At 44.8% G+C, this 25,697-nt stretch overlaps 1 protein-coding gene across 1 annotated transcript; it reads left to right on the forward strand.

Moving 5' to 3' along the window:
- Positions 1 to 44: 44 nt before the first annotated feature.
- NUP188 (nucleoporin 188) lies at positions 45 to 24,888 on the forward strand. The gene is made up of 44 exons (XM_063409455.1): positions 45 to 104; positions 1,947 to 2,001; positions 2,586 to 2,659; positions 2,883 to 2,967; positions 3,584 to 3,664; positions 4,072 to 4,116; positions 4,694 to 4,786; positions 4,904 to 5,023; positions 5,386 to 5,597; positions 6,029 to 6,143; positions 6,372 to 6,572; positions 7,026 to 7,115; positions 7,678 to 7,743; positions 8,290 to 8,409; positions 8,852 to 8,978; positions 9,114 to 9,269; positions 9,618 to 9,744; positions 10,337 to 10,424; positions 10,503 to 10,579; positions 10,729 to 10,843; positions 11,187 to 11,307; positions 11,500 to 11,566; positions 11,974 to 12,102; positions 12,253 to 12,386; positions 12,782 to 12,888; positions 13,700 to 13,906; positions 14,303 to 14,472; positions 14,784 to 14,853; positions 15,467 to 15,534; positions 16,136 to 16,331; positions 16,821 to 16,898; positions 17,234 to 17,319; positions 17,822 to 17,967; positions 19,089 to 19,270; positions 19,652 to 19,852; positions 20,493 to 20,585; positions 20,719 to 20,877; positions 21,078 to 21,215; positions 21,622 to 21,696; positions 22,370 to 22,579; positions 23,247 to 23,378; positions 23,507 to 23,577; positions 23,769 to 23,898; positions 24,048 to 24,888. Exons 1-44 carry the CDS (start codon positions 79 to 81, stop codon positions 24,216 to 24,218), a joined length of 5,214 nt encoding a protein of 1,737 aa, XP_063265525.1. The 5' UTR covers positions 45 to 78; the 3' UTR covers positions 24,219 to 24,888.
- The last annotated feature ends 809 nt before the right edge of the window (positions 24,889 to 25,697 follow it).

Here is a 25,697-nt window from a genome sequence, read left to right on the forward strand (position 1 = left end):
GGCGTGGCTTGTGTAGCACCACGTGACGCCGGCGTGGGCAGGGAGGCGGGCCCGGGGTCACGTGACAACGGAGCGAAGATGGCGGCGGGCGGGCTGAGCGCGAGGTGCGGGGCCGCGGCCGCTCGGGCGGAGGGAACGCGGGGCCGGCGTGGGGGAGGCCCCGGCTCTCGTCTGCGGGCGGACCCCGCTCCGCAGGACCGAGGGCCGAGAGGGGCCGGCGGGGAGCGGGCGCAGCGCGGGCCCGGGAGGTTTTAACTGCGGCAGGGCGCGCGCCGGGCTGGCCCCGCCTCCGCCTCGCGCGCGCGGTGAGGCCCCGCCCCCTCCGCTGAGGGACCCTCAGGGACCCCCGGCCCCACGGACCGGAGTGAGCAGCGACTGTCGGGGATGGTGTGATTCTTTAATTCTGTCATACGAGATGAGGCTGGGCAGGGCTCCGTGGGAGCCGTTGCCTTGGCAGGCCCGGGGGCTCGGTGTGCGCTCCCTTGGCGGGGCTGCCCGACGGACGCTCAGTTCTTCCGTGAGGGCGTGGGGCGCGCCAGGGCCGGCTGCACCTCCCGCGCGGCTCCTGCAGACGTACGAGCCAAAATACACACGTGGAGATGTGTAACGGAAGCGATTCATTGAATCCCATGTTCAGTGATCACCTTAGTTCGGTGGTTTTGTTTCTCCAGAGCACGTTATTTGTAATTTATTGTAACGCTTTTGTGTTCTGGAGTTTCCCTAGCTTCTGATTATTATTAAATGAATGACACCTCTGTTACTTGTGGTTGTGTACAGAGAGCTTTCCTCCCTTAGCTCTCTTGGAGCCTTATTAATGAGGGGACAACAAACCACGGTCTGTTTTATTCACAGAAGAGGTTGTGAGGGAATGAAAAGTAGAGGGGTTGGCTTTGCTAGGCTGGGGCTCAAATTTGACAGTAAGTGAAAGAAACTGTGTGCAAGACAAATAAAGGCACCGATCTGACAAGATCACTGAATCTGGGATTCATTGAATTGCTTCTTTTACAGTGCTGTTCAATTATTGGTAAAATTTTGGGCCTTTAGGTGCTCTGTGTGGGCTGGGGAGGTTCATGTCACAAAAGTGCACCCAACTATCGAGGAATGAGCAGGGAGAAATTATGTTGATGGGTGTGCTGGAAAGAACAGGTGTTGACATTCATTAAGTGTCACCACATGTCAGAAGTTGCAGATGACTTTCACTGCCACAGTGAGTTATTTTAATAATGTTATTCTAAAAATAAGGCACTGAGTGTTCTTGTGTAGACAGTCTTTGTGTGGGGAGCTGGAGTGTTTAAAGCCTCATTTGTAATACGTTGCTGACAAATCATCATTTATCTAAATGAAATACTCTTTTTGGCAAATATCTTTTCTCTGGGCTCTTGTAGGGAGACTTTGTTTTTGATGCATGTACCAGGGTCAGGATGTGATGTGTAATTCCTTATAGTGCAGGTTGACTTTTCTATAGAGCTCTCACGAAGAAATGAAAACCTGAGTGTAAATATTCTGGTGTCTGTAAAAATAGTGCAGTTTTTTACTTCACACTGTTTTATGCTTTCTTAGAGTACAGGATGAAACTGATGGAAGAGTTTGTTTGAAGGAGAGCACTGAGTATAACAATAAAATACTGCTCTATGCTTTCATTAAGGTTCTTCTTAGGAGCCTTAAATGTTTAAATAGCAAAATCAAATTGAGCTGATATCAGTGTGAAGCTGTGATATGAATTCACAGGTCTTTCTGTGTCAGTTGTCACCCTCTCTGCGTTTTTCCTTTGTTTTTCTAGGACATCTGAAACTCATTAGCTAAAAGTTAATGTTCCTTAAATCATTTTTCTCGCATTGCAGTGTCATTTGCTGCAAGTTAATTGCAGGTTTGAAAATGTGAGCTGAATGGAAGGCTGAAATGATGTTCATCATTAAAATCTCTCCACCTTTTCCTTGTGTTTGTAGGAGCAGCAGAGAATTATGGACAATTCTGCTGGGCAGATCAGCTTTAAGAGAACCAGTAAGTTCCTGCCCTGGTGAGCAGGTTTGGCCATCACTTACTGGGCTCCATGGCCAAATACATAATTTGTACATCTCTTTGAGTATTAATGAAAATATTTTTTGCTGCTCTTCCTTCTTTCTCAGCATGTTTTTTGTTCCTATACCTCTGCTGCTTGTTTATTCTTCTACTGCTTGTTTACAGCTGCATGAACTGCCTGGGAAGGGTGTGTGGAAAAGGTGATTCCTTTTCTGGAGCAGGCACAAGTGCTGCTGCCTGGATTGCCCTGGGGTGTTCATGTGGGGTATAACTGCTGTCTTATTTTGAGGGCTGGAGCCTGCCTGTGCTTTCAAGAATTTGCCCAGGGGCTGGGAATCCAAATGCTTCTAAACTCCCTTTTCCCCACCCTCTCTAGGAACAGGCAGTGCAGCCCCTGCCCTGTTCAGTGCTGCCTCTGGAATCTCTCTGAGCCACTGACACCTGTCTTGTGTTGTTCCTGCCTCTTTGTGGTGGAGGAATTCCTTTGCTTTTCTAAAGTTTAACAGATCTAATAGTTGGTAAAGCACTTTGAAGAGTCTGTTCAGTGGTGTTTGGTTCTGTTTTAGGCCCAGATTGCTGCAGAGTTGAACAGGCACTGGCAGCGGCTGTTGGAGGGACTGTCATACTACAAACCACCAAGGTACAGTCACTGCCTGATTTTAGAAATGAATCTCTAATGTGGAATTTCCTAGTAAGTAGAGAAAAGTTACAGAATATTGTTGTATGAAATACTGAAAGGTCACTGAGAAAAAAGGAAATGTTCAGTTTAAACTGATAAAATGGAGAACTTTGAAATGATGCCTGTTTAATTCTTTCCTTGAGACTGCTGCATTTTTAATGACTAAAATTTCTTTTCACTTTAGTTCGACTTCAGCAGAAAAAATTAAAACTGATAAAGATGTAGCTGCTCCACTAAAAGAGTTGGGTCTGAGGGTCAGCAAGTTTTTGGTGAGTGAAGCTGCTCTTGGTTTATTTTTTATACCTGGAATGAATTGTTACTGGATTCTGATACCGCAGTAACCTTTGTGTTTTTGAGTAGAGAGAAACTTAAGGTCCTTTCAGCTCAAAGTAATCTAAAGGATGCTGAAGGCTCTAGGTCAAACTTCCAAAGTGATGAGGAACTTGGAGATGCTGTGATTTTGCTGGTCCTTTTCAGCAGCAGCCACCTGCTGTTGGTCTGAGTTAGGTTCTTCCAGGCCAACTGCTCAGCTTAAAAACTGATGTCCCTTAAACCAGTTGCCTTGTTTGACAATCCTCTCAGTTTACCTGCAAGGTTCTGTTTCTTTAAGCTAAAAATTTAGAGTTTAGTGACTGCTGGGACCTTTATTTAAATGACTGATGCTCCTTTAGCTGAAGTTAAACTGCAGCTCAGTGACATTAAAGCTTGTGTATTTGGCTTTAAAAGAAATGCTGATGAAAGCATCTGCCTGGTGCAAAAATATTCTTTTGGCACGTTATTTGTTTTGAAGATAAGAGCTGGCTGAGTGTTTGGAGAAAATCTTAATTTTTAATGAATTCAGTTGCCTTTTAATAATTTCAGATCATTTTTCTTTCTTTTGTTCAGGGTCTGGATGAAGAGCAGAGTGTGCAGTTGTTACAATCTTATCTTCAAGAGGATTACAGAGGAACAAGAGACTCCCTGAAGGTCCATAGCTCTCATTTATGTTCTGTTTACTCCACATCTTTCCTTAGCAGCAATTGTTTTTTGATGGTTGCATGTGAGTCCTGGTTCTGATGGGGAAATGGCTTTGTAGCTTTTCTCTGGAGCTGCATCCAGGCTTATCTCTTCCTTCTTGGATCTCTGCAGGAACTCAGCTCCTCTCTGTGTCAAAGGAATACAGGAAAACTACAGATTTGTGAATGAGAGTGGAGCTGAAAAGCAAATATGCAGTTAAAAATGAGTCTTTTGGCTTTGTGCTTTTTGAATCTGTCTTTCCAAATGAACTGGAAAGAAAAACTGTCTTTTATTTGTTTCAGTCATTTTGTTAACGTATATTTTGTCAGTAGGTATTTCTCTAGTAGGTATTTATTTTGTATGTATTTTGTTTACAGACAGTTCTTCAGGATGAAAGGCAGAGTCAGGCTCTGATGCTGAAGGTTAGTAATTTCCATTTGTATTTTCTGTGGAAAAGATCTGTTGGCAGCAAGCCTGCTTTATTTCTGTGGAAAATCTTGAAATAATTGAAGTATCCTTCATATAAAGGACAGCTTTTAGAAGGTGCTTCTGAAATTGAGGGATGTGCATGTAGATTTGAAGAGTGCTAGTAATGGCTACAGAAATGAAATTTTAGGCCTGATATCAGGGAATTTAGCTGGGTAGATGTACACTGCCTTATTTTCCAAGGCTTGTAGCTTTTGTGTCCCTGTCTGACATGACAAGATTGATGATCTTTTCTGACAGAGGGTAGTAGGGATGTCTTTTTGCATTTATTTTCCATGTTTTCTCACCTAACAGTGTTAACTATAGACCTGTTGTTATGGAGATGCTAGATTGAGTTCTGTAATGTTAATTAAGTGTTGGTTTTTCCCCCAAATTCAGAGCTGCTCAGTTGAAATTCCATCTGTAGTAGCTCTGTATTCCTGGGGTGAAGGCCCTGGCAGTGGTGGGGAGAGGGAGGTGGCTGAGAGCTGGGCACTGTGCCAGGTTGGTATTGATGGCACTTCACATCCACAGCTCGCTGACTACTACTACGAGGAGAGGATCTGCATCCTGCGCTGCGTGCTCCACCTGCTCACCTATTTCCAGGACGAGAGACACCCTTACACAGTGAGTACAGCCCCTGATGGCATTGAAACAGCCTAAACATGGAAGCTGTGGGGTGAAAAGCTGAAAAGCTCACGAGTGTGCATGTGAGAAGTTCATGGAGTTGTTTGTTTCCTTAAGGCACAATACTTCCAGTGCGTTGAAAAGTTGGACAAGGAGCTCGTTCCCAATTACCGCAAACAGTTTGAGGCGCTGTACAAAGCAGAAGCTCCCACGTGGGAAACACATGGAAATCTCATGGTAATTTGTTTCTTACTATTATTTATCAAGATTATAAAGTTGTTTCTCATATGTAGTGTATTGGAAAATATGTCTGTACAGATGCTGTTAAACAGGACGTTCCTCCTGGTCTAAGAAACAAAAAAATTGTTTTCTCTCTAACAGAAAACACTTTTGCTCAGAGGTAGTTCCACCAAACTTACTGTTCCATGTAATAAATCCTCTGGGTCAACAGAGCCGTATATGTGTAGTTGTTCTCTGGACTTGGAGTGGCTTTCCTTGCCATTGACACAATTGTTGGCTACACAAGCTGCTGAAATGCTTCCACACTTCTCAGTTTCTGACTGCTTTGACATGTGATGGTGGAACTTTCCTTCATGCAGACAGAACGTCAGGTTTCCCGGTGGTTTGTGCAATGCCTTAGGGAGCAGTCCATGCTCCTGGAAGTCATCTTCCTCTACTATGCATACTTCGAAATGGCACCTGAGGAGCTCCTGGCGTTTGCCAAGATGTTCAAAGAGCAGGGATTTGGCATGAGACAAACCAACAGACATTTAGTAGATGAGAGCATGGATCACCTTGTGGATCGTATTGGGTAAGTGTTGTGGGTATTTGTGAAGTGGGTACAGAGCAAAACAATTGTTTTTCTCAGGAAAAAATGCATTTATAATTATGTCTTTGTTGTTCTGTGTGGGCCATGACTCAAAGGGGGAATGAGAATCCTGCCATACATCCTGGTGGCAGAGAGTTATAGAGGTGGAAAAGCTATCTTCAATTTTCAGTGTCTTTGTTATCTGTTCAACAAGAAAAGGTAGTTCTGAAGGTTGTAACTTGTCCTGTACCAGCATTTCAAGAGAAAATTTGGATTACGTGCTGTTCATTTCTTGTAATTTCTTACTGCTTCAAAGAAAGCTGAGCAAAGCAAACTAAAGGTTGCTTTTTGACCACTTGTAGTTTAAAAAAAATCACCTGAATTGTCCAATAAAGTTTCTGACCTACTTGTTTTTACTCTTCTACTGCTTGTAGCTACTTTAGTGCTCTTATTCTGGTGGAAGGCATGGAAATTGACTCCCTCCATGAGCGTGCCTTGGATGACAGGACAGAGGAGCACAAGTTGGCCAACAGTCAGCACATCCACCAGGTAAAACACTGGCTGAGTAACCAACCCCTCCTCAGGCCTAACAATGCAGAGCTTTCTGTGATTCCCCAGGCACTGCTGTGTCTGTAAACTTCTGGTCCTTGGGCCTGTTGGCCAAATGGAGAAACTGGCATCCACATACCAGGAGAAGGGCACAGTTAGCTGTGTGCTTGTTGAGTCTGAGTTACTTTTAGATCTCAGTCATTTTGTTTTTGGTTTGTCTCTGTGCAGGAGATGGACAATCAGCTGCTGCAGTTAGGGGATGTCTCACATCATGCTCCGGTGCTTTTGGCCTGGGCTCTGCTCCGTCACACCATCAACCCAGAGGAGGCCACAAACATCATCAGGAGGATGGGCAGCACTGCTATCCAGCTAAATGTCTTCCAGTATCTCACAAAGCTGCTGAGATCCCTCAGCAGTGGGGGCAAGAATGTGAGTTTCTTCTCTTGAACATAGAAGCTTTTGAAGTTCTAACTGCTCCTGACACACAGCTGTGATGGAAGCAGATGGCTGGACCAATGTTCTTTTCAAACATGCAGTAAAGCATGTTCTATCATGTTAATCTTCTCTCAGTGAGGATCAGAAGTCAAGTTGGAATGATTGTTATGTCCATAGAATTAAGAAAAGCTTTATAAAGCAAAGAATTTTGATGCCTGCAAGGAATTTCTAGTGATAATGGTAATAGCAAGACACCTCCTTTCAGTGGAATATTCTGTGTTAATGTGGAGCTCAACTAATGACTGCTCCCTGTTTTTCTGCCCCTGTGCAGCCAGGATATATAAAAAGGCAGTTATTTGGTGTGTAAAGCAGACTGAGTAGAGTTAGAATGTGTTTGTAATTCACAGTCTTTCCCATAACAGCCTTGTGTGTATTCTGTCTTTGCAGTGTACTGCCAGCACAGCTTGTATGTGTATTTATGGACTTCTTTCCTTTGTCCTGACATCACTGGAATTACATACCTTGGGCAATCAGCAGGTAAGCATCCACGACCTTTTGCATTTGTTACATAATCTAAAATAACCTGTCATAACTGATGCTAATTGCCTATTAAATTGTAATCCTGCATTTCAAACTGCAGGCTTTATGTGGCTTAGGGAGACCCAAATGAGTGATTTGCTGGTTTTCCTACTGCATTTACCATGCAAATCTAGTAAACACCTCTACAGACAGGCAGATTAGTAATGAAAGAGCACATCATGCATTTGAGGTCCTGTGGATATGAAACTAATTGTTGATCTGGAAATAATAATAATGGAAATAATACAAACTCCATTTCTGAGTTGGGCTGGACATTTTACAGCCCTCTGCAGACATTGTGGATGCATTTGTTGTGCCCAGTTCATCCATGATGAGGAGCATGGCTTCGGGTTGTGGTCTCAAGTTGGTGTGTTGGGTGTGTTTTGGCTCCAGGAAGTAGTTACATCTTGGTGGGTAAACATGGAAACTTAAATTCCAGAGATGAGGCAGAACCTGGTTGGGACAAAATCCTTCTGTGTAAAGTAGCTTTGATTTTTTTCCATCCTGTCTTCCTTTGTAGGATATAATTGATGCTGCATGTGAAGTTCTGGCAGCTTCCAGCATTCCTCAGCTCTTCTGGAAGACGGTGAGGGTGTTTGCAACTTGTTTGACCTACCTTGTTTGTAACTAAGACCTGATAAAAGATTCCTTTTTAGGAAAGGAACAGGCTGGTTGTATTTAGTGAGTTGGTTTCTAGGAGGGCCTGAGGAGCAAATGTTCATTTGCATCTATCTTTGATTTACTTTTGCCCTTTCCTGCTTTTTAGGTACAGCCTTGGCTTTACACTTGAAAAGGATACTGGAACGAGTTTTAATATAGGTGATAGTTGATAGCAGGGCTGGGGCTGCAAGGATTGAACTAACTGCTGGCAAAAGCATTCTGCTTATTCTTTGTTGTCACAGAATTAGGATGATATGTGATACCTTACAGTCTTACTTCTTGCCTTATATTTGCAGACTGCCTCATGCTTTAGTCTGTGCAAGTGTGATCTCCAGTCACTGGAGTGATACTTTTGTGCATGATTAATGTTAAATGTACAGCTTAAAAAGGAACTGTAACCTTGTGCTATACTGAGACCCTTTTAGCTTTTCTTTTTAGTAATAAGACATTTGTTTTCTGTTTCCACCACCAGGAACCTACTGCAGGTCTGGGTATTATCTTGGACAGTGTTTGTGGGATGTTCCCCCATCTTCTCACTCCTCTCCTTCAGCTGCTCCAAGCCCTTGTGTCTGATAAATCTACTGCAAAAAAGGTACAGGATCTCTCTTGGTGTTTGGGAGATGATTTATTTCAGGTCAGGGATGACAGGCTCTGTGATTCTTTCTTTCCATTATGTGTGCTTATCTCAATTGCAGTCTTAGGTAGCAGACATAAGCTTTTGTCTGAGAACAGTGGACAGGGCTCCTTTTAGAGTTTTGTGCTGTTGCAGGACGCTGTTTTCTGGCTTTGAAAAAACTTTCTAACTTCACTGGTTGAAGATGAAGATGTTAATTTTTAGGTGGTCCTTACCTGATTCATTAGATGAGACTTGTCTGAACACGAGGGCTGTATAATAATGTTTTGATAGGGTTGATGTATTAGAGAGATATTGTACACCTCAAGTAAACTTGCCTGTTCCTGGAAATGACCTGGTTGATAAATTTTTGAGAAGCTCTGGCCCTTTGGCTGTGTTGTTGAAGCTCTCTCTGATGCAGGTATACAGTTTCCTGGATAAAATGTCCTTCTATATTGAGCTGTACAAGCACAAACCTCCAGATGTGATCTCCCACGAGGATGGCACACTGTGGCGAAGACAGGCTCCAAAGCTCCTCTATCCTCTTGGTAAGGAAACTGCACTTCACCTTTTCCTACTGAAATGCTTTGGAGAATTGAGCACTTTCTTTACCTGGCTTCTAACTCATGGGTAAACTTCTAACTCATTTGTGTCTTGGTTTCACCTGCTTCTTCAATCTTTAGGACTAGGTCAAACAAATCTGCGGATACCTCAGGGAACGGTGGGCCAGGTGATGCTGGATGATCGGGCCTATTTGGTACGGTGGGAGTATTCCTACAGCAGTTGGACTCTGTTCACCTGTGAGATTGAGATGCTGCTCCATGTTGTGTCAACAGCAGGTGAGAGAGGCTGGGAGTGTTAAAGAGAATAATTATTAATTGGTGTCAGATTGAGGGTAGTAGTAGGACTGAACAGCTCTGAGTACGTTTGGCAGAGCGTGGAATACTTTTTCAGAAACCTGATGATGGTTATTATTATTCTGTAAAATTCACTGCAAAATGCCAAGAGCATGGAGTGAAATGAGATGCATTTTAGATAAAGGAAAAGTTGAGATAAATAAATGTTTTTTGATATGGGAGATGGATGGTTTTGAATCATGTATGTGGTAAGATAAATGTGCATTGTTCTGGCCTTGATTACTGCTGAAGTACAAATTTGCATTCTAATGTTTGGCTTTCTTTACCCAGATGTGATTCAGCACTGCCAGAGGGTCAAGCCCATAATTGATCTGGTTCATAAAGTTATCAGCACTGATGTATCAATAGCAGATTGTCTTCTGCCAATCACATCACGAATCTACATGCTCCTGCAGAGGTGAGTCACTGACAGCAGAGGTGCCTAAGCAGATAGAGTGACCTGGAAGGATAGCTGATTACTTATTTTGCCAAGAGCTTTATAGATGTATGTCAGTGATTGAACTCTCAAAACTGTTCTGGTTACACATAGATTAATGTTTTGATGCAGCAGAATGGTGCCTCTTCTGCTTCTTTCCTGAAAGGTGTGCAATTTTGTCCCTCTAAAGGCAGTTTTGATTAGTAGCTATATTTACATGAAAGGGCGATAAAACATAGCATTAGAGCAGTAACTCACAGGTTTTAAAACAGTTGTATTTATTAACTCCTCCCAGAGCTAACTGCCTGGGAATTGATGTTCAGCTGTGTAATTATTGTTTGCTGTGACAACCTGCTGTCTTGCCAGCCTTGCTGTGGCAGTAAATTGATCTGACTCAGGTGTGAGGGGGAGGTGGCAAGTCTAGACTGAAAGCAGACTCTGGTGCCTGTATCTATCTGCTTAAATTTTATATATGTGTACTTCAGTGAGAGGGAAAGAAGCTTTTTGATTAAAAAATCAGACCAGACCACAGGTGGCAGTGCTTTTTTTCATGCGTGCTGTTTCTCTTTTGTAGGCTAACAACTGTAATCTCTCCCCCTGTGGATGTTATTGCTTCTTGTGTCAATTGCTTGACAGTCCTGGCTGCTCGGATGCCAGCCAAGGTAGGAAAGGACCTGCTGGTGAGAATTAGTACATTTATATGTAAATGAGAAGGAGTATCTGTACCTCTTCTCTTGCAGGTTTGGACTGACCTTCACCACACGGGGTTCTTGCCATTTGTTGCCAATCCACTGTCCAGTATGAATCACATGATTAGGTATTCATGTTGCCCACCCCATTTTTTTTAACCTAACCAATTCATAACATGCAATAAAAACTTTTTGCCAGTTTAATCTCTGCACCCGCCATCTCTCAGTCATGTCAGAATCCTGCTGTTCATGTGATGAACTCTTGCTCGTTTCACAGTGCAGAGGGAATGAATGCTGGGGGCTATGGAAACCTGCTGATGAGCATGGAGCAGCCCCAAGGCGAGTACAGTGTTACCATCTCCTTCCTGAACCTGGTAACAACTCTTGTCCGGGTGAGTGCCTGTGGAGTGCTCTGATGTGACACCAGCTCTGAGCTGTTGTGACTGAGAAGTGAAAGGGATTTCAGCCTTGTGTGAGATCAGTCTCTGTGCAGCAGGGCTCTCTCAGTAATCTTGGCTTGACTCTCCCTTCTGCACTGTTTGTGCTTTCTCTGATCCGATTCTTACAGAAAAAACATTTTGACTCATCTCAAATGACTACAAAAGACTAGAAATTGCTTGTAAATCTATGCCCCCATGTTTTGTGGTTTTCTCACACTTCAAAGACAATAAGGGATATCTTCTCCAAAAGTTTCTTGTTCCCCTCCTGGTTAAATAATGTTTCTGTTTCTCCTAGGGACAACTTGGTAGCACCCAGAGCCAAGGCTTGGTGCCCTGCATCGTGTTTGTTCTGAAGGAAATGTTACCAAATTACCACAAATGGAGATACAACTCTCATGGAGTGAGAGAGAAAATTGGTAAGCATGTTAAAATGGGGAATAGGAGGGGAAGGGAATAAAAAGTATCACCTGCCTTCTTTTTTCTAGCAGCCTTTTGGGATTTGCATTGTACATCTCCTGATATTGTTAGATGCTGTGATTTGTTTGAAAATATTAGGAATGAGGCAAAAGCTTTCAAAACCTGAGTAGTCCATTTCATCTCTGTTTTAGGGTGCCTAATTCTGCAGCTGATCCATGCTATTCTCAACTTATGCCCTGAAATGGATCCTCGCAGCAGGTAAGACAGGTGAGAGGTCTCACACCTCTTGTATCCTGGTTTACAGTGCAGGAATCACTGTCATTTGTTTCAGTTTTTGAATTCAGCTGACTAGGAGGGAGCTGGCATAGCTGTGTAGTGCTGGTTTCAGCTCTTTGCTGCATGACTGAGTACAGGAAGGGTAACAAAAGATTAAGGACAGAGCAAATCACACTGGTTTCTAGAACTTCTGGTAAAAAAAGAAGAAAAGAGTAGATATTTCCTGGGACAGACTGCCATCCACTTTCCTATTTGGTGTACTCTGGTGAAAGTAGAAGGGAGAGTAAAGGAAGGGTCAGTGGGGGTGTAGAAATGAAGAGGTTACTTTGTGGTAGTTTTCTAAATGCCACAAGTGCTCCTGGTGACACTGTCCTGTGTTTGTGTCACAGCAATGCCCCCAGCCTGCAGTCCTTGTGCATCTTCAGCCTGGCCAACACGGAGGCAGGGCAAGCTGTCATCAACATCATGGGCATTGGGGTGGACACCATTGACATGGTCATGGCCTCCCAGTCCAGCAGGTGAGTGGGCTGTGGCTGCTTGGGCAGCTTCTGTGTGCTGGCTCTGAGTGAAAATACCTTGTGACTCTGATGGAGTTTCTTTGAATGCTGTGCAAATAATAAACATTGATTGTGAACACAGTTGCTGACTTTGGTGTCTCTTTCATACAGTGATGAGTCCCAAGGGCAGGGCCAGCTGCTGATCCAGACAGTGAAGCTGGCCTTCTCCGTCACCAACAACGTCATCCGCCTGAAGCCCCCGTCCAGTGTGGTGTCTCCCCTGGAGCAGGCACTCACTCAGCACGGTGGGTGCTGCTCCTGGGCCAGCCTGGGAGCTTCTGGGTGACCTGCAAATGCCACTCTGTGTCCCATCACAAACACCAGTTAAGGTTTCCAGGTTACAAAAAGTGGTTGCTACCGATGGGAGAAGGCCTCTACTCCCTTCTCTAAGGTGTTCTTCCCCTCTGGGACAGCTTTTAAAGGATTAATCAAACGTGGCTTATTGTTTGCTGCTTTGTAATGAGATTAGTGTAATCACAGAATATACTAAATCAGCTGCTGTTAATGCCTCTGGCTGGACCCATATCATATTCTTTTGGGAGACCAACTTAGTTCTCATCTTCTGCTGTAGAAATCATTATTTGATAAATAGTTACACCTTGTTGTTTCTTCTCTTTGATTTTATTTGTGTTCTCTCCAGGTGCTCATGGAAACAACCTTATTGCTGTCTTGGCCAAATACATCTACCACAAGCATGACCCTGCCCTTCCACGCCTGGCCATCCAGCTGCTCAAACGACTGGCTACAGTAAGATAAGGCACACACCAGTGCTCCTTTGCTTCTCCCCTTTTGACTGACTCCAGCACTGAAATTTTTTCAAATAATTTCCTCGGGCTTCTTTGTATCAGGGAGCTTGGTGCAAGTCAGTTGAAGCAGGGTGGGCTGACAGCTGTAACTTAGGACACATGAAAAATCACCTAAAGGATCCTTTGGGTTTTTTCATGTGATCTTCTGCTGTTTTAGAAGTCACTCAGCACTCACCGAGAGGCATCCCATGAGTGGGGTTTTTTTCTGCAAAGTGTTTGCCCCTCCAGTTGTTCTCTTCCCAATTTTTGAGCAACTTTCTCAGGTCACAAATGAGATTCCTAGACCTTCCTACCTGGAATTTTACTGTCTTACTGAGAAGAGTATCCTATTTGTGTTTTTATTGAGACCTTTCAACTTTTAGACTTCTGGACTTAGTAAAAGCAGGCTTTAGATTTAGGAGGCGTTTTACACTTTTTTTTTTGTCTGCTAAATGTCTGAATATTTGTAGCTTTCTTAAATCATATAAATCCAGATATGGACTTACTTATTTCAAGAAATGTAATTCCAAAGCTTTTTCTTTGTCTTTTCTATTTCTTTTCTAACCTTTGAGAAAAAGGTGAGGATAGAGTAGAATCAAGAGGAAGATTTGGATCACTTGTTACATTTCTTTGTGCTTAATGACGACTTATTTTGATAGCTTCATAGACCAATATTAAATATCGTTGAGTTTCAATCCAGTCACCTTTTACGCAGGATTCAGCATTCTCTGCAGCAGTTTATTTTCCCCTCTGGTGTTTGTTTCCGTGGGCAGGTTGCTCCCATGTCCGTGTACGCCTGCCTGGGCAGTGACGCTGCTGCCATCCGCGACGCCTTCCTCACCCACCTGCAGAGCAAGATCGAGGACATGCGCATCAAGGTCATGATCCTCGAGTTCCTCACGGTCGCAGTGGAGACACAGCCTGGGCTCATTGAGCTGTTCCTGAACTTGGAAGTGAAGGATGGCAGTGATGGGTCAAAGGTACAAGAGCAGATACTTGCCTGAGGGACTCACTGCTCTTTTTTTTGCATATTACACCACTGGATGCTAAGATCTGATAGTTTTGAGTTGTAACCTGATGTGCTTAATGTGAAGATAAATGCATGTTGTGCTTGTATTTAATGGATGTGGTGCTATCCCAGTTGCACTTTTTCCTGTAACCAAAGAGAAACTTTCCCCAATATTTAAGGCAGATACTGAGTTAGCAACAGAACATCTACTACTGCTGTCTTCACTCCGTTTGCTGTTCTTAAAGCAACTTTAAAACACTCGTTCATGGTACTCTGGCAGTGAGAAAGCTAAAGATTTGGGTACAATGGACAATATAGCTCTCCAGTATTGTAACTTCTTGTAACCTCTTGTCTCCTTTTGCTTTAGGAATTCAGCTTGGGGGAGTGGAGTTGCCTCCAAGTGGTGTTGGAGCTGATTGACTCCAAACAGCAGGAGAGGTACTGGTGCCCTCCCCTCCTGCACCGCGCCGCCATCGCCTTCCTGCACGCGCTGTGGCAGGACCGCCGAGACAGCGCCATGCTCGTGCTGAGGACAAAGTGAGTGGCTGTTCCTCGACAAGGCATTGCCCTTCCTCTTTTCCAAAACACTCTGTGGTTTATCAGACTTTTCAGGGTCGTTTGCACCTTAGTCAGAGTGTGGTGAGGGTGTGCAGTGTGTGGGCTGTGAGTGTGGAAGATGAGAAGCCCCAGTGTGTCAGAAGCAAATACATTTTTGTTTCTTTCATACAAAGCTAAATAAACTTGTATTTGCCAAAGCATATTTTCTACAAAGTTTGGAACGCTCAAAATGTTGCTAGGCATGTGGCACGAGGGAGATAACTGGTAATACTTTTGTTTATGTCTTTTAGGCCAAAGTTTTGGGAAAATTTAACTAATCCCCTCTTTGGGACCCTTCCTCCGCCTTCTGAATCATCAGAGGTGAGTTACATCCCAACAAAATGAAGGGATTTATGTACTTCTCAGGAAAGGTTTCTGAGTGATGTGTGTGGCTGTTCCCTCTGCTTGCAGCTTCCTAAAAGGAGCTGTGACCAGGTGGGTTAAACACAGGCAGGAGATAAGGTGAATGCTGTCTGGCTTTTCAGAGACTGGGCAGCCATGAATTGTCTTTTAAAATTCTCTGCTATTTATTCACATATGAAACAAAAATATCTTTGTGGCAGCTGTGGTAACGCTCACTGTAGAAGGTGTGCTGTTTGAAGTGTATCCATATTGTGGGCTCAGGCTGACTGGTATCATGGAAGAATTGATCAGGTTCTTGTTCTTCCTTTTGGTGTGAGTTTTTCCCTTCATTCTGAAAGCCCTGTGCTCTCACTCAAGAGTGTGAGCTCTGAGCACAGTATTCTGTCCTTATTGCCACCAGTCTGTGGTCAAAATGACATAAGTATTGGTACTGTAGAGAAATAAGTCTGCTGCAGGACTGGAGTATCAGCCCTCCCAAGTGAATGTGGAGGGATAAATCAGAATTTCACTTACCCTGCAGAGCTCAGATTTTGATTTTTTTTGGTTGTTTGGGTTTTTTTTGTCTTCATAGCTCAGTGTCTTGGATACCTGTGCCTTAATAATGAAAATCATCTGCTTGGAGATCTACTATGTTGTCAAGTGAGTGTTTGGTAGTCTCTCCTTCATCCCTGTACTTTTTAGTTATTTAAACTGTGTGTGTTAACTCTTGATACACCAAATGGGCTTTGATGGGCAAAGCACATGTAATCCTGTGAAAATCCAGGAGTGACTCGTGACATTACAAGCATTCATTTGAGATTCTTGCAATCACTGATTGCAGAAAGATATTACAATCCTTCTGCAGTCCTTAGGTGAGAATGTACCAGTATTTTCCTTGTATCCTGAAATAAGAATATACAGTATTTATTAAAACTAATTGTCAGCTGAGCCAAGAAAACCTGTAGTGATTGAATCACATTTAATTTTCTCCCACTTCATCTGTTTTCCTGAAAGTGACAGCTGTTTCATATGTTGAAAAGTCAGGATTAACTAAAACCTCTGTTTTAAAAAAAATTATAGATTTTCTTCAGGGATCATGTTTTTCCTTCATATTTGATGCAAAAAGTGGGATTCCCTGCACAGGTCAAATATGTGGAATAACCTTCACTTGCAAGCTTGGCTTTCCTTCCTGAATCTCGGAAGAAGTGTATTTTCTGACCCAAGAATAAATGAAGATAACTTCTCCTCTTGATTTGGTCAGGGGCTCTCTGGATCAGTCCCTGAAAGACACCCTGAAGAATTTCTCCACCAAAAAGCGCTTTGCCTACTGGTCAGAGTATGTGAAGTCCCTGGCACAGCACGTGGCAGAGACCGAGGGCACCAGCTGTGCCTCCATCACCGAGTATCAAATGCTCATCTCAGCCTGGAGGATGCTGCTCATCATCTCCACAAGCCATGTAAGGGCTGCCTCTCATCTTGCTGAAAGTCTGAAATGAACATTTTGAATAATACAATCTCAACAGTTTCCTAGGGACAGCTAAGCAGAATTCACTGGTTTTTCTTTCAGTTTTGTTGTGTGTGTGAACACAGTACAGGTTGGCATGAGCATGGTGCAAGAGGTTAGAGTGTTCTGCTGTTTGATTAAAATGAGCATATTGTCCTCTCAGCAGAGGAGGGAGATAGTAAATAATTTTTAGAGGGTTTGTAAGTAATTCTGTAATCCTGACAAGCTTTTCCTGTGTCAAGTAAGGCAAGGATGCACCATTAAGCAATTAGTCATTGCCAGCTTCTTGTCAGTGGTAATGTAGGACTAAAGTGATTTCTGTAAAACTCAGCAGCTGTAATATTGATGGATTCTTAAAGGGACAAAACACTAAACTGATTTTAGGCTGCTTAGAAGATGCACCTTTTGTTGTGCTGATTGTTCTTTATCTTTGTTGATTTAGGCTGATATCATGCATCTGACTGATTCTGCAGTTCGTCAGCAGTTGTTTCTGGATGTGCTGAATGGCACCAAGGTTTTGGTAGGTGTTGCTTCCTATCACTTCTTTAATTTCCTAATTTCTTATCTTCTTTGCCCTGTTTCTGCAGATGCTTGTAATCATGAGGGTTTTTAGATTTTGTGAAAATGGGCTGTAACAGAGTCTCTCTCCATGAACTGCTGAGCTGCTTAAATCTTTGTTTAGTATGTGTCATTCTTGTAATCTCTAAATAACCCTGCAAGGGTCCTGGCTCTCATCCCCTCAGTTCTGCTGAAGAACAAACCTGGTCATTGGGTGGTGGTGCTTGGGCTGAGCATTTCTGAAGTGTTTCTACGTGTGATTGTTCCAGTTGTAATTCTTACAGTATTTCTCCTTAGCTCCAAGTTCCCATGTCAGTGCCCTGTCTGCAGCTGGGGTCTATGCTGTGTACCCTTCTTCTGATCCTGCTCAAGCAGTGGAAAAGGTAGGTATTTTATTTGGAAAACTATTAGTCACTGCTAGAAATAAAAACTCTGGAGATCATGTTTAAATAAAAATTCAGGTGATTATGTTGAAGTGTTCTGCTCTAGTGAGAGTGCCTTAGTGATCTGAGGAGAAAACAGAAGCCTTATCATTGAATTCTCTTTTGGGATGTCAAATGTCTCTTGGTTGTTACTGACATTGTTGTGAGAAGTCTCTGGTAGCAATACAGTTTATTTCGTTTCCTGCTTGCTGATGGAAAGTAGCAAAAGAGCTTTTGTGATAGTTCTGCTTTCTCACTCTGATTCTCACAATGAAGGGAAAATGCATTCCCATATTCTATGGAATGTCTTTAGTGAGATCCAGGTGGTGACTTAAACTTTACTTTGAAGAACTGCTTTTATTTTTGTGGGTCATATAACTTATGATCCACACAGCTGATTCAAGCCAATATATTTATTGAGGGATCTTGTCTAATCTGAAGAGCTCTCCCTTTTTGTTGTCAGCGAGTTGAGTTCTGTGGATAAAATCATAAACTCCTTGACGCAGATTCTGGAGGGAGTACTACAGGCAGATCAGCAGATGATGGAGAAAACCAAAGCCAAAGTGTTCTCAGCTCTTATCACTGTTCTGCAAATGAAGGAGATGAAAGGTGAGGTGGTGCATGTGCAGGTGTTGAGGTGCCAGGGCTAACACAACTTACACCCAGCATGGGCAAGATAAACACATGGTGCTGGTGGTAGTGCAGGGTGCTGAATGTAGTCACCAGCCTGTGGGAATTCCCTCCTTTTTTCTTCCTTTCTTTAGCTAGTTTTGGAAGGAGGTGAGGTTTACCATTCATTCACTCTGTGTCCATGTCTTCCCTTCTCTTGTCTTTCCCTGACAATAACCCTGTTTGATCAGTTTGGTTCTTGTGTGTTTTTGGAAACAGTGGATGTGTAAATGTGGCTCCCTCAGAGGGACTGTAGAGCTTAGATTCTGACATGGATTTCTAGTTAGAGATAACAAAAGACCCAAACACAAGAAAGGGTTACAAACATTTTGTTACAAACCACAGAAACCAGTCTGGTCCCATTCCTCCTGTCCCTTGTGGGGCATCTGGCATTGCAGTAGCACTTGTAGACCCCTCAGTGGAATCTGGGCAGTATTTCTCTGTGCAACACATACAAGGGCAACTGTGATTTAAGTGTGTCAGGTTACCTGTCTGTGTTCCTTGTCCCACTGCTTTGGCTCTGCAAACCAAAGCTCTTCTGTGTGTTTTGAAAAATAAGCAGAAAGTGGAGGGTTGGTTTCATTTTATTTGTTTTCTTTGCTGTTGAATTTGAGGTTCTGGTCATGCTGGTAAAAGGTGGGGCAACTTATTATAATGGTTTTGATAAGAATGTAGTATTTATATGGACTCACAGACCATAGACTGCACTTAGTCTGCATTGGCTGATACTAGCAGTGTGGAGCAGTGGGTGAGAATGCTGTGGTGGAATAATCTGTCCATAGTGGTGCTTGATTTGTGTTTTGACATGTTGTGAGTTTATATGACTTTGTATAAGAAGTTTTTGCATGGTTTTGTTACTGAGATGAATATAATCCCTTAATATATCCTCCTTGGTGTAAACATCTAACTTAGTCACAGCTCCCCACATTGTTTTGTAGGTTTTGAAATGAGAACAGAACAAATGCTAATTCCAAGAACTGTGTCTCAGTGCTGTTACCAGTTAAACTGGGAAGCTGAGTACAAGGACAGTGTGTTAACCAGTGTCTGTGTGTGTGTCACAGTGAATGACATCCCCCAGTACCCCCAGCTGGTGCTGAGTGTGTGTGAGACCCTCCAGGATGAGGTCATTGCCCTTCTGGACCAGACTCGGCACAGCCTGACCGTGGGGGATGCTGCAGATGACAAGGACAGCATGGAGACTGATGATGCCTCCCGAGTAAAGCACAAGGACCAGCGAGATGGGGTAAAGGACCTGCTCACCTGCTCTGCACTCCTGTCTCTTCTCTCTAGGCAAAAGTTTTGTGATGCTTGGAACAACTTTCCCTTGTAGCCTCCTGCATTCAGAGGAAGTTTCAGCAGTTTCTGTTTCAGAATTACTCGATGTTTTCTTGGCTCACATCAGTCTGGGAAGTTGGCTGTTGCTGCCTTTTCTTCAGATGTGTCCTAAAAAACAGAGTCATGAGTGGTAATACAGTCAAGAGGGGTACAGAGTATAATGTGAGGGATACCAGGAGCCTTCCTTTGTGATTCTGAGAATGACTGAACTTTAGGTTATGTTAGGAAGTGCTTTTGAGATTTTTCTCAGTACAACTCTGTTCCTACCTGCCTTTCCTTGTCACTGCAGGTGTGTGTTCTGGGTCTGCACCTGGCTAAGGAGCTCTGTGAAGTGGATGAAGATGGAGACTACTGGCTGCAGATTACTAGGAAAGTCCCTGTGCTTCCTACCATCTTTGCTGCCCTGGAGCTCAGCCTGAGAGTTAAACAAAACCTTCACTTCACAGAGGCCTCATTGCATTTGCTGCTGACCTTAGCAAGGACTCAGCAGGTGAGAGATGCAGAGAAGTGAGAGTGCATAGCTGTATGCTTTAAATAAGAAAAGTCTGTCTCAGTTTTTATCTCATTATCCTGTCTGAGTGGAACTGAATGATGAGCTGTAGATAAAGGGGTATTTTTTGGAGGCTGGCAAGCAGCAGGTCCTGTATGTACACCTGCTTAGTGTGCCTTGTTCTTCATAGTGGGATGTGTGGGAAGAGCTGAGCCAGCCTGGCAGAGCTGTCATTTACAGCAGGCACTTTCACTGAATGGATTCTGAAATGCAAATACCCCCTCGTTAGACCAGTACTGAGTGGTGGAACCTGCTTCTCCATTAGTTTTAATGAAGTATTATTTATCTATTACAAATTCAACTTGTGTGGGGTTTTTGGTGAAAACAAGGTTGTTCCAAAGCCCTTTGCAAAGATTATGTACGTGCCAAAGGAGGTGATGAATAGAATTCTGAGCACAGTTACACAGGTTCCAGTTTGCTTTTCTTGATGTTGAACTTTTAACAACATAAGAGGTGTCTGCAGATGAAAGTTCTGTAAAAGAGTGGTGACAGTGCAAAGGACAGGAATATTTACTGCAGCACAAGTCTCTCCAGCCTCAGAGAGCAGAGGCACAGATTCCACAGCAGCCTGTTCTTGTAGGGAGCAGCAGCAATGGCTGGAGCTGGTGTCACCCAGAGTGTCTGCCTGCCCCTGCTGAGCGTGTACCAGCTCAGCACCAACGGAGCAATCCAGGTGGGTGCTGCCTCCTCCATTCCAGCTGGGAATGCACCTGGAGAGCTTCCCATGCCTCACAGGCTGTGGCTGGAGGCTGCCAGGATGGTGTGGAGGGGAAGGAGTTGCTTATTTTTGTGTGTGATTTGTTCAGACATCTGCTTCATCCCGCAAGTCCCTGGATGCCCCCTCCTGGCCCGGGGTCTATCGGCTCTCCATGTCCCTGATGGAACGTCTTCTCAAAACACTGAGATACAACTTCCTGACAGAAGCCCTGGACTTTGTGGGTGTCCATCAGGAGAGGATCCTCCAGGTGTGCCACAAACTGCCTCGGTGCTTCACTTGGCTCCTCTGTTCCAACAGCAGTAGAAATGAGGCAGAAAGGGCAGAAGCATTGAAAAGTCACTCCTGCCTCGGGGAGGGTTACGATGGAAATAACTGAGAGGAGATGGAATGTTATCCCATCTGTCCCTTAACTGTCAGGGCCCTGATTTACTCCTCTCTCCTTCCCAGTGCCTGAATGCAGTACGGACCGTGCAGAGTCTGGCCTGTCTGGAAGAGGCTGATCACACTGTTGGCTTCATTCTTCAGCTCTCAAATTTCACAAAGGAGTGGCATTTCCACCTGCCACAGCTTATGAGGGACATGCAGGTAGGAATCAGGATATTGCTGTGGATAATACATTGCCTTAGAGTGCAGGGATTTGGTTGTCTTAAGAGGAAATGGCACTATATCACTTTTTTATTACCACTCCTTTAATGGGAATTACAACTGAGGTTATTAAAGTGCCCATTCTATCAGTACATTGTCTCGAGTGAGGAAATATAACTGTTGGGAGAGAGAGAAGTGATAGCTTGGAAAAGTAAATTGGGGAATTCAGTGGCTTACTTTCAGTTCTTAGTGCCAGGTGATTCAAGAAAATACTGGGAAATTAAGAGAGTGTGTAGATCCTTTATGATCACAGTGCTGTGTTTGCATTTGCTAGCTTCCAGGCATGGCAGTGAATGGACAGGGTTTGAGCTTCCATGAGATTTCTCCCTGACTTTGTTTCTTTCAGGTGAATCTGTGTTACCTGTGCCAGGCCTGTACCTCCCTCCTGCACAGCCGTAAAATGCTCCAGCACTACCTGCAGGTGAGGATCCTACACCAGACTTTGGGTTCAGTGTTGCATGACCATGCTCCCTGTTAGAAGGGAGCATCCTTCATTATCAAGGGGCTTGGATATTGAATGGATTATTGATAATCCTTGTAGTGATTATTGACACCCATCAATAGTTAGGATTTGCATTTCTTCACAGCAAAAAAAATGTGCAGAGAGTAGTTCTGGACTCTGTGCAAAGCCAGTCCTGGATAACCAGCAGCCCGTGCTGAATGGTCTGTTGTCATTAGGAGGCTGCATTGCTGTAGGACTCTGGAGTGCCATTAATTAAGCCACTATTGATCTGGTGTCCTTGATTTGATTTTATTTGTTAAAGGGAGATAGTTTGTGCTCTTGGGACATCTTTAGATGCACGAGGTGGAGATGATGCATTGCTGCTGCAGTGTTCCTTCAGCATGGCTCGGGCTTGGTGTGTTGATTGTTCTTTTTCCAGAGTGTGGAATCTGAACAGCCTCTGCAGCTGCCTCCCTGCAATGCAGTGTCTTCCCAGCCCACACCAACTGTAGATTCTCAGCAAGTGACAGACTTTGGGTGCCTTATTTCCTCATTCTCTTTGTTCACAGCATATTTTTTTTTCTCAAAACATTTATCTTAGTGCAAAATAATCTTACTTGTATTCCAGACCTTCCCTTTTCTTTCTCCACAGACCAAAAACGGCGATTCCCTCCCTTCCAGCGTGACCCCCCGAGTGCAGCGGAACCCTCCGGCCTCCTCCAAGCACCCCAGCCCCGAGTCAGAGGCAGCAGAGCAGAAGGCTCTGCTGACAGTGCAGTACAGCCTCCTCAAAATCCTCAGCAAGTCCCTCGCTGCCCTGCGCCACTTCACCCCTGATGTCTGCCAGATCCTCCTGGACCAGGTGGGCTCTCCAAAGGGGGCAGTTCCCAGCTTTTCCAGGGGTATTCTGGATGCAGTGACCCCACTGTATGCCTGTCTGCTCTTCTGCACGCAGCAGGAAGGCAGGAGACAAGGGATTTGCCTTGGGAATCAGGCACAGTGTGAAGGGAAGACTTGGCTGGGCTTTTGTGTGATCCACACAAGGCTGTGTATGTGTGATCTGACTGCAGCAGTCCATAACCCAGTCGGGTTGTACCTGCAGTACAATGCCATTCTTCAAAAAAATCCTCTTGTCGTCCTCCCATGGTGGTGTGACCCAATGCCTGGTCTCCAGGTTCAGGAAAGGAAGGTTTAATCCTTGATTCTGGCAGTGTCCTGCTGCTAACTGCTAGCTAGTAGCAGTAGTCCTGCTACTTCTGGGTAGGGGACATCCTTCTGTGCCTCTGGGAGCATCCAGTGCCTTGGTGTGCCAGTGGTGGCAGCTGTGTGAGCAGAGCAATGGGGTCTGATTGTGCAGTGCTTACAGGACACTTTACTGCTCCAGCTGTGCACCTGAGACTTGGGAAATTATCACAGTGCTTCTGTTTCTCCATATAAAGAGCGTGATAAGGGACTGGGTATTCCTGTTCCTGTGGCAGCACCATGCTCACGGCCTCCAGGGTCTCACTCGTCTTTCTGTTCCTTCACAGTCGCTGGACCTTGCTGAGTACAATGTGCTCTTTGTCCTGAGTTTCACCACACCAGCCTTTGATTCAGACGTTGCACCTTCCTTTGGGACCCTCCTTGCCACAGTCAACGTGGCCCTGAACATGCTGGGAGAGGTACTGGCCCTTTCTGTATGTGGGAGCACAGCAGTGATCCCAGACTGCTCATTCAGCTGATCTCTGAAGGGGATGAGTAGTTCTTTTCTATCTCCTGTCTCTAATGCCTCTCTTTTTTTCCCTCAAAGATGGATAAGAAGAAAGAACCTTTCCCTCAGGCTGCAGGGCTGAATATGCAAGAGGGAACCAAAACCCTCAAGTAAGTTTCTAGTGACTTGGTGCAGTTAGAGCCAAGCAGCAGTCCCAGCTCCTCAGATCAGAACTGAAGTTTAAGGCATTTGTGTATCTTCATACATCCCTTGTGTGTAAAGTCTCTCAATAACTATTTGGCCTGGAAAGCAGAGTGTGCTGACCGTTTTGGCTGCTGCTGATGTGTGTTTCTTTGCACAGGTCTCTGCTCATGTTTACAATGGAGAACTGTTTCTACCTGCTCATCTCGCAGGCAGTTCGGTACCTGCGGGACCCGGCCGTGCACCCCCGCGACAAGCAGCGGATGAAGCAGGAGCTCAGCTCGGAGCTGGTGAGCGCCTTGTGCTGTCCCCTCACTCTCCAGCGTGTCCTGTGTGTGGCTGCCATTTCCCAGCACGGCTGAGCAGCCCTAGGCTGCTCCTGCTGGGGCAGGGAGAGCTGTGCTGAGCGAAGCTGACCTGTCACACACTCTCATTTCAGAGTACGCTGCTCTCCAGCCTGTCCCGTTACTTCCGCCGGGGTGGTCCCTCCTCGCCTGCTGGCGGGGTCCTTCCCTCTCCCCAAGGAAAGTCTGCCTCCAAGCTGGGTCCAGAGGGGCAGGAGCCCCTGTTCCAGCTCGTGCAGGCCTTTGTCCGGCACGTGCAGAGATAGATCCTGTCCTGGCCCTGCCTCCCTTGTCAGGACTTGCAGCAGAACAATTCACGTCCACCACAGAAGGCGTCACCTTTGGCAGAGCTGTGATGAGGGCTGGGAAGGGAGGGAGGCCAGGTGTGGGCAGTGGTGTCACCTGAGAGCGAGATCCCACGGAACTCCTGCCACCCAGGAGCAGAGTGAATGGAAGGAGAGCCCAGCTGGCTCTCCAGTGACCAGCCCACATGCACAGTGTGCTCGCTCAGTCTGCCAGGGCATCCTGCTGGCTACAAGCACTGAACAGTCAAAACCTTTATTTTTATAGCTTGTACCTCAGCTGGGGAAGCTGTGGCTGGATGGGGAGAGGAGGTGCTTTCTGCTGGGCATTAACTCTGCTCCTAACACGAGGTGCAATCTGCGTCTCCCGTGTGGAGTGCAGCTGAGGCACACCCAAGGGATCAGCCAGCAATTCAGAGACCATCTTTCTACTGCTATTTTTGTACTGAATGGTTCAAGGCACGATGGTGTATGTGTGCTCACGCCTTCCCTTCACCCTGCAGTCTGTGTGTTGTGTGTGTTTCTGAAGAGCAAGGCCTCACTTAAGGTTTTTATGTCAAAATTCCATTGCTCCAGTCTTGCAGTTTTTTGTAACTGTGCCCTATTTATACTGATATTAAAACCTTTATAGACAGCAGCTGTGTTCATGGGTTTGTGTTGGGCACAGCAGGACCAGTTCTGCAGTGTCTGGGTGGTAGTTCTGAAATCCCAGCTAATGCTGTGACTTCTGAGTGACAATCCAGAGAGTGAAATGACTGTAATTAAAGGCTGATTCCCTGGGTTCCCTACACCCACTCCCTTTCCCTTACTCTCCTGTTGGGGAACTCGTGGGAGGTTTGAAATGAGCAGCACTATAAAATACTCCTCAGGGATGATTCCCCTGCACATGGTGGTGAGGGCCCTGCTCAGGAATCACTGTCTGCAGTGAAGGTGCATCATGTGCTGGAGCTCTAGATCAACAAACTCTTTAAGGTTCTGAGGCTCAGTGTGTAGTAAGGACAGTAAGAGAAAATCTGTGATTATTGCTTAAAGTACAGCCTGAAATCTGGACAGACTTATCTAAGGTAAGAAATCAAATTTCAGTGTAGCTGTGAGCTATTGACCTACCAGATACTTCCTAAATAGACACTTGATTGCTTTACCAGGCAGAACCTTTTTAATTTCAATGGTTTTAAGAGACTAGAGCTAGAAAATGAGATTATCTTGTTTTGAGGTTGTTTGGGCTTTTTTACCTTGTAAGCTTAAGCACTGGCAATATCCTGGCACATTTGTTTGATCTAGTGTCACGTGCCCTGAGGGCTTTGGAGAGGTTTGAACTGGCTGGAGTAAAGTCTTAAAGTAGAAGGGAGAGGGGCTTGTGAGGTGGTGTGACAGTCCAAAACCCAGTGGTGTTTCCATGGGGCAGCCTGTAACCAGAAACACTTTGTGCCATGGGGAACTGTG

The sequence above is a fragment of the Prinia subflava genome, chromosome 12 (assembly GCF_021018805.1).
Source record: "Prinia subflava isolate CZ2003 ecotype Zambia chromosome 12, Cam_Psub_1.2, whole genome shotgun sequence".
Classification (NCBI taxonomy): Eukaryota; Metazoa; Chordata; class Aves; order Passeriformes; family Cisticolidae; genus Prinia; species Prinia subflava.